Below are 7,267 nucleotides of genomic sequence, written 5' to 3'. Positions count from 1 at the left end.
AACATTGTGATAATTTATTTAAGTAATCATCTTAAAAATTTAAAGGAAAAATATTTTTTGTGAGGGAGTGTGGCCCGTATACCCAAACACATGGAAAATGAAGTAATCAACCCACCACCATGAAATGAAAATTCACACATCTGTTGATGTTTACTCATGTGTTCCCATTGATCCCTGCAATCGTGCAAAGAGCCAAATTCCCCCAATAGGAAACACTTCCCCAATTTTAAAATAAATTATTTTTAAAATTTGTCATATGTCAGTAAAATAGTTTCTTAAATATTAGCTAGATAATTTTCAGTTGCTTCTACAACAAACCCTAAGAAAAAACACATCTTTGCTGAAACAAATGGAGATATTTATTTATCCATATTCAAAGATTATAACTTTTTTATGACAAAAATACTTTAGCCTTTGGTGCATAGAGGACTTGGCCAATACTTTTTCTGATTTTGTTTTTATTTTTAAATACTTAACTTGGTGGTCCTATAGGAACTCAATAGTTACACATTCCCCATATGTCTTCAACTTTTTTAATACTCAAATCTTTATGTTCCGATAATGAAACATCTCTACATTCATGGACTATGGAGATAGCTTTCTAACCACAGTTTGAGTAATCAGCATTTAAATCTATAGAGGACTCTCTATCTGAATCAGCTGTAATTGAAATCGACCCCATGGTTCTAAGAATCAGTATTAAAAAAAAAAAAAAAAAAAAAAAAAAAGGAGAGAGAAGTAAAAATTATAGAGGGATTGATCATCTGATCAAGAACATAATAAGGGTTAGATGTGAGCCTTGGAAATACCTAGGTTAGGTTTCAAACCTAGGAAACAACCGGATTTTAGTAAGCCTAGGAAACAATTGTATTAAGGTTTGATTGACGCTTAGGGAAGACCAATCTTGATAATGGAAGTTCAAATGTGAAGAACATTTGGTATTGAATTTGATAGTGAATGTAGGTTAAGAGAATCAAATTACTCTAAATCTTGTTTTTCACAACGTGATTATTATTTGTTTTTTATCCACTCTACTTTTCTTGAGAGTGAATTACAATTTAGTCTAAAAAAAAAACAAGTTAGCTCTTTTTTATTTATTTTAATTTTTTTTTGCGCATTTCCTTGATTTACATGCTTACTTTATAGTACTTGCTTGCCATGCTTCACATGAATTTTATTTGTATGTTTTTGGTGCGAATTTTGGTTAACACTTGAACAATTGTTTTGGTGAAAGTCAAGACATGAACATGCTTGTACATGTTTCGTTTTCTTGACAAGAAAAACTTTTCCTCCACCCACGGAGTAGAGCTCACCCACCATTCTCGGGTCCTCATTATTTCTTCCACAATATGAAGTTGATAATATCCCTCTCAAGCTCGCACTATTCTGGATGCCTATCCCAAAACGCTAACACCCATCTACAAAAGAATTTCTCCTTCACTGTGGGTGAAGGGAAACCATATTCTTCAACTTATAGCAATTCTTAAACATGCTTGCACATGATTGGCTTTCATCCCAAGACACCCAAACTGATGGACAAGAGATTCTTTGTTTCTAACTATCTGTATTATAGCACTTCTTAAACATGCAAGCATGTTCAATTTTTTTTACGAGGAGAAGCTTCTCTTCTACTTGTGGAGTAGGATTTATCCACTATTTTAGTGCCATTATTTCTCCTCGTACCATTGGTAGTTGATAATATCCCTCTTACTATTTTCTCATGCCAATCTAAACATGGTGACACTTACGATAAAAGAATTCCTCTTTCATCATGGGTGAAGGTGAACTTTCTCCTCTTCAATTGTAAGAATTCTTCAACATGCTTGCACATGTTTACCTTCCATCCCAAGGGACCCAAAACCATAGTGAAAGGGATCCCAAAGGGATCTCTAAGGATTCTTCGTTTCTAATGTCAATTATAGCAATTCTTAAACGTCCTTGCGTTTCACATTATTAAAAAAGAAGAAAAAAAATCCTAGCTTTTTTCGGACAAGCCCTTTTGTAGGATTAAAAGGGTCAAAATCAATGGTGAATGGAGGTTGAGATTGCAAGTTGAAGCTTCATTTGACACCAGCATATATAGGAGTTATTCAGACAAGAACCCATCTGTGTATGTGTTGTGGTGTTAAAGGTTTTGGGTCGCGCTTTTACTTCGTTTTGACGCCTGTGTAACTTGGACAGGGTAAGAGGCAGACAAACAGTAGAACACGACAAGAAGCACGCCTTGAAGCTTCGATTTGCCCACGTCTGCAACAACCAATAGCCCATGACATCCAATCAAACCAACGGTTCTGCGTCTTCCCTGGAATCTTTGAATTGGGTCAGTCTTTGCCTTCACTGATATATAAAATCAGAATTGAAGAACACTCATTTAAGGTCATCCCAGTAGAATTTTTGGATTTTCGAAGCGACCCCGTTGAGTTCAGCTCATTCTCTCTGTTCTGAGTTCTGGTAGACTGTAATTGTGACCACAAATAAGTAAGTGATTTACTGTTTTTGAGATGTCTGCTGTTGCTCTTTGGGTGGTTCCTTCTCAAGAGAATGTAACCAATCTTGTTAGATTAGTGGGTAGAAATTTTAGTGGTGGCAGGAGGAAATGTGGGTCTTGCTTGAATTTCTCAGCTGGGTTGTCGATTTCGTGCACTGCGGTGGCGAATCCGTTGAGATCTTCTGAAGAGATGGTTTATGATGTGGTGCTTCAGCAAGCGGCTTTGGTCCAAGAACAGAGGAGGAGGAGAAGAGTTGTCGATTGGAGACCGTCGGAAGCTTATTTCTTGACGAATCCAACTCTTTTGAACGAAGCTTATGAACGATGTGGTGAGGTCTGTGCTGAGTATGCGAAGACATTTTACTTGGGTACTTTTTCTTTACTTCTTTTGGCTGCTGCTCTTCCTGTTATATTCATTCTTTGTTGCTTGTCTTGCAACTCCTTAGTTGTGTTTCTTTTCAACTCTTCTGTTCTTAGTAAACTAACTCCATTACTGCTCCTAGGATTGGATTTTAGATGGGTTTCTTACTATTTTGTGGGTCTGGTTTGGGTCCCAGATTACAAATCTTTAGATTCAGATCTTCCACACAAAACTGTTGGTTTTAACTCTTAATGAGGTTCATTTGGTTCCTTTTGCCCCCCCATGTTATCACTTCAGAAATTCAAAGTAGAGGTTTTTGCCAATTCATTTTTTGCTGCTACAAATTTGAAGTCATTAGAGAGGACTTCAAATTTGGGAAGATCTCGACATACTTAATCAAACTCTTTCTTTCAATATTTTCAGGGACATTACTAATGACACCAGAGAGGCGAAGGGCTGTGTGGGCAATATACGGTATGGTTAATAAGAGAATCCATTTGTTCATATAATTCATTGTCTACAGTCTCATTCTGGTCTTGTAAGCTTTTTATAAATCCCTATATTGTAGTGAGATTTTGAGAGGAAAGTTGAAACTATTCTTGATTTCTATCAGCAAATGGATAATGATTACTGTTTACTTGAATGAAACAAATTGATGAACAGTCTGGGAATTACCGACTTCAACCCATCACTGCAGGGATTAATCCCAAGTTTTGTTCTCCAGTAGTTTGAACCTGCACAATAACACCCCCAAGACAAAATGCTATTCATGGATCTTGGCTGATTTTTTTTTTCTATTAAAAATCAACCTAAAGGGCTGTTTGCAAAATCATCTCCTCTAGCATTTTCTACATAGTGTTGAAACAGCCTCTCTGCTAAGCAAGGGTTGCCAGTGTCCCCGTTGTGGCCCCACACTCCCCATTAACCTTGCACAATGTTGTCCTCTTTGACCTGTGGGCCTCATGGCTTTAAAACGTGTTGTGCCATGTTAAATAGGCTAGAGGTTATCACTAGCTCAGTAATTTCTCCCTAGGCGATATGGGACTAAAGTTTGTAGACCCTCACCGATCTCCCAAACCCCCTGGAACTTGCATTATTCTTGATGGGGACACCTCACCGATCTCCCAGGCGGGTTTGGTACTTGCCGAATTCTTGGGTCGTCATATCCTTTTGTAAAAATTTGACAGTTCTTACAAGCTGAGTGGCATGATATGAGTATTTCATACTTTGCAACCAAGTGTATCCATGCACCATACATTTAGATCTGGATATTTCTCTCTTTTCAGTGCATAGCATTTGCCATTGGTCTCACCGTGGAGTTTTTTAATATCAATGCTACATTTATATGGCTAGATTTCCTGTATTGTGAGCTTCAGTTCCAAAGTCTAGCAATTGCTGGATGATATGGTAGGTAGTAATTCTTTCAAATATTGCATTTGTTCAGTATGGTGCCGGAGGACAGATGAGCTTGTGGATGGGCCTAATGCTGCACACATCACACCAAAGGCTCTTGATCGATGGGAGCAAAGATTGGTTGACCTCTTTGAGGGCTGTCCTTATGACATGTATGATGCTGCTCTATCCGATACTGTCTCCAAATACCCTGTTGACATCCAGGTACCTTGAAACTACAGAATCTTCTATTAGTTCCAAATGCAATTGGTCATATGAAAAAATTTGTGCTCATGCATTTTTTGTACTTCTATAGTGTATGCTAGTGGGCAAATAGCTGGGATTAATAGTTCTTAACTTCTCTTTTTTGAACAGCCCTTTAAGGACATGATCAAAGGGATGAGCCTGGACTTGAAGAAATCTAGATACAAGAACTTTGATGAGCTGTATCTCTACTGTTATTACGTAGCTGGTACAGTTGGACTAATGAGTGTTCCAGTGATGGGGATTTCCCCGGTATCAAAGGCGTCTGCAGAGAGTGTTTATAACTCTGCATTAGCCCTTGGGATTGCTAATCAGCTCACCAACATTCTCAGGGATGTTGGAGAAGAGTAAGTTTCCTCTCTCCTGGATATAGCTATGATGAAAGGAGATTGTAATTGTGAACCTAAGATCAAAATATTCTGTTTCATCCTTTGGTCGCTTTCTTTCAATTCTTTCATGACTGCTAAATCATCTTGGAACAATTCACAGTATTACTCACATAGTTTTCCTCTGTTTGCTTTACATCAGTGCCAGGAGGGGAAGGATATATCTTCCTCAGGATGAATTGGCACGTGCTGGCCTCTCTGAGGATGACATCTTCCATGGGAAAGTTACTGGGAAGTGGAGGAATTTCATGAGGAGTCAGATTAAACGTGCAAGATTGTTCTTTGATGAAGCTGAGAAGGGTGTCGATGAGTTGAACCCAGAAAGTAGATGGCCGGTATGAAGTAAAATCTTTTCTTATCGATCAAAAGAACTAAATTCCCATAAAATCTTGTTAATTTTGTTTCGTCAAACTGGATTTTCAGGTATGGACATCCTTGTTGCTATATCGGCAGATCTTAGATTCAATTGAAGCAAATGACTACAACAACTTCACAAAGAGAGCCCATGTAGGGAAGGTTAAGAAGTTATTCTCATTGCCAGTGGCCTACACCAGAGCACTATTAGGACCTTCTAAACTAACCAGTTTGACAGGGAGAGGAGTTCAGTTTTTTCCCTTCAAATGAAGGGCCCTTCTACTGCACATATTTGATTTTTTTTTTGTAACCTTCAAGCTCATTGAATTGCAGAAAGATAAACTTTATTTTCAATTGGAAAGATATATTTATAGTTTCAATATATGGAAAATGAAAATGAAAAGGGAAAATTCTTTCTGTTCTCTCTACTTAGCGCAGTTTGAACATTCTGTTCAGAAAACAGACCCTATTTACAGGGACCAAGTTTCTCTCAACATATGGGGAAGATAGAATCTCTTCATCCACCCCCATCTGACCCTTTGGAGATCTCTCTAGTCTCTTCCCCAGCTCTTTAGTAACCCTTGAACTTCTTGAACACACAAAATTTTAGTCTTGAAAGTCCATTTATATATTTGAATCTAAATCAGGTAATTCCCACTGAAACACTGGAATCCATAGATCCCAACAATTTCATATTAAAGGGGGTTTCCTCATGGAGGGCTAACATGCCCAATCCACATGCATGGATCAGCCATGGCAGTTCACTCATCAGAGCCAACCAGAGCTTACCATTTACTTGAATATATATAATAATAACACATTGTGGAACCACCATAAACCAACTGTGAGAAGCTTTGGTACAATTGATCTATTCTTGTTTCCCTTCTGTGACAGGTAGGATTAGCAGCACTTGTTCTCTCTCTCTCTCTCTCTCTCTCTCTCTCTAACCTGAGAAAATCCAAAGAAAATCCTAATCTTTTCTGTATGGGCAGTAAATAGAGAAAATCAATATCACAAGGGTTGACCCTTCTAAAATATGATTTTAAGTCAAAGAAATATGAAATGCCACCATCTCTAACAGTGACGTTTTGTTTATTTTTACAAACTTTGTATGGATTTTTTACTTGCAAGGCAAATGCTCATTTTGAGTTGAAAATTTGTGTAATGGTGACCTTTCTAAAATATGTTTATCAAGTTAAAGAAATATGAAATGCCACTATCTCTAACAATGAAACTTTGTATGAGTTTTTTAACTTAAACGGCAAATGCTCATTTTGAGTTGAAAATTTGTTTAATGAGATGGGTGGTTTTCTTTTCCATCACTATGCCTAGTGAAGTATGATGCTTCATTATTTGCCACATGGCAGTACATGGGTTAGTCCATGTGATTGGAGACCAAGGAAGCATCTCATTGGTTCAATTTCAACTGAAAATTAGTAGAGAAAATAGACATATGAGCAAGATAACTTGGGGTCCACTTGTATACAAAATTTCTGCTTTTGCTCTACCAATCTGCCACATGGACATGGCAGATATTTGTGTTTTTTTTTTTGGGTGAAAAAAAGGGGTACTCCATGGTAGTGATCATAACTCCCAAGCTAAAGCTCCCATACGACAAGCAGTGTTTCCGTAGGATCAACGACCGATGATGGAATGTGCCAACTCGAACCCACAACTAGCCCACCTGAGCAGTGATAGGGCAAGGGCTTTCTTCCACTCGACTATCAACCCTGTTGGTAGTAGATATTTGTGTTAGTCTAGAGAAACTGTTGGACTTAAAATAACTTCATCCTATGTTATAAGTTCTTTTTAGCCTTTTCTCCATTAAATGTTCCTTTCTATTTTCACGTCCCATGCCACTCACACCTTTTTTTTTTTCTCAAAGCTACTCACACATCATTAAATTAACATAAAAAAATTAATAAATTCTCTTAATGGACGATGGAGATAAGGAATACTAGTAAAGGAGAACATCAAGCACTTGCAATGCTAGTGAGTCTAAGATGTTATTTTTCATCAGGG

At 37.6% G+C, this 7,267-nt stretch overlaps 1 protein-coding gene across 2 annotated transcripts; it reads left to right on the top strand.

Moving 5' to 3' along the window:
* The first annotated feature begins 2,079 nt into the window (after window positions 1–2,079).
* Window positions 2,080–5,667, top strand: LOC122059361 (phytoene synthase 2, chloroplastic-like). 2 transcript variants are annotated; one of them, XM_042622097.1, is made up of 6 exons: window positions 2,080–2,817; window positions 3,273–3,323; window positions 4,294–4,466; window positions 4,617–4,852; window positions 5,034–5,226; window positions 5,315–5,667. In XM_042622097.1, the coding sequence occupies exons 1-6, from the start codon at window positions 2,502–2,504 to the stop codon at window positions 5,513–5,515; spliced, it is 1,170 nt and encodes a 389-aa protein (XP_042478031.1). In that variant the 5' UTR covers window positions 2,080–2,501; the 3' UTR covers window positions 5,516–5,667. The 2 variants fall into 2 exon arrangements, with proteins under 2 accessions (XP_042478031.1, XP_042478030.1); XM_042622096.1 differs by having other exon boundaries at window positions 2,082–2,856.
* Window positions 5,668–7,267: the final 1,600 nt, after the last annotated feature.

The sequence above is a fragment of the Macadamia integrifolia genome, chromosome 13, assembly GCF_013358625.1.
Source record: "Macadamia integrifolia cultivar HAES 741 chromosome 13, SCU_Mint_v3, whole genome shotgun sequence".
NCBI classification, from domain to species: Eukaryota; Viridiplantae; Streptophyta; class Magnoliopsida; order Proteales; family Proteaceae; genus Macadamia; species Macadamia integrifolia.
This window is presented reverse-complemented; position numbering and strand designations above follow the sequence as displayed.

Bases quoted from the DNA above. Each gene is read 5' to 3' on its own strand.
- LOC122059361 (XM_042622096.1), top strand. From the start codon at position 2,502: ATGTCTGCTGTTGCTCTTTGGGTGGTTCCTTCTCAAGAGAATGTAACC. The intron at 3,324-4,293 runs GTATGGTTAATA...GCATTTGTTCAG, and splicing joins GGCTGTGTGGGCAATATACG to TATGGTGCCGGAGGACAGAT. The intron at 4,467-4,616 runs GTACCTTGAAAC...TTTTTTGAACAG, and splicing joins AATACCCTGTTGACATCCAG to CCCTTTAAGGACATGATCAA.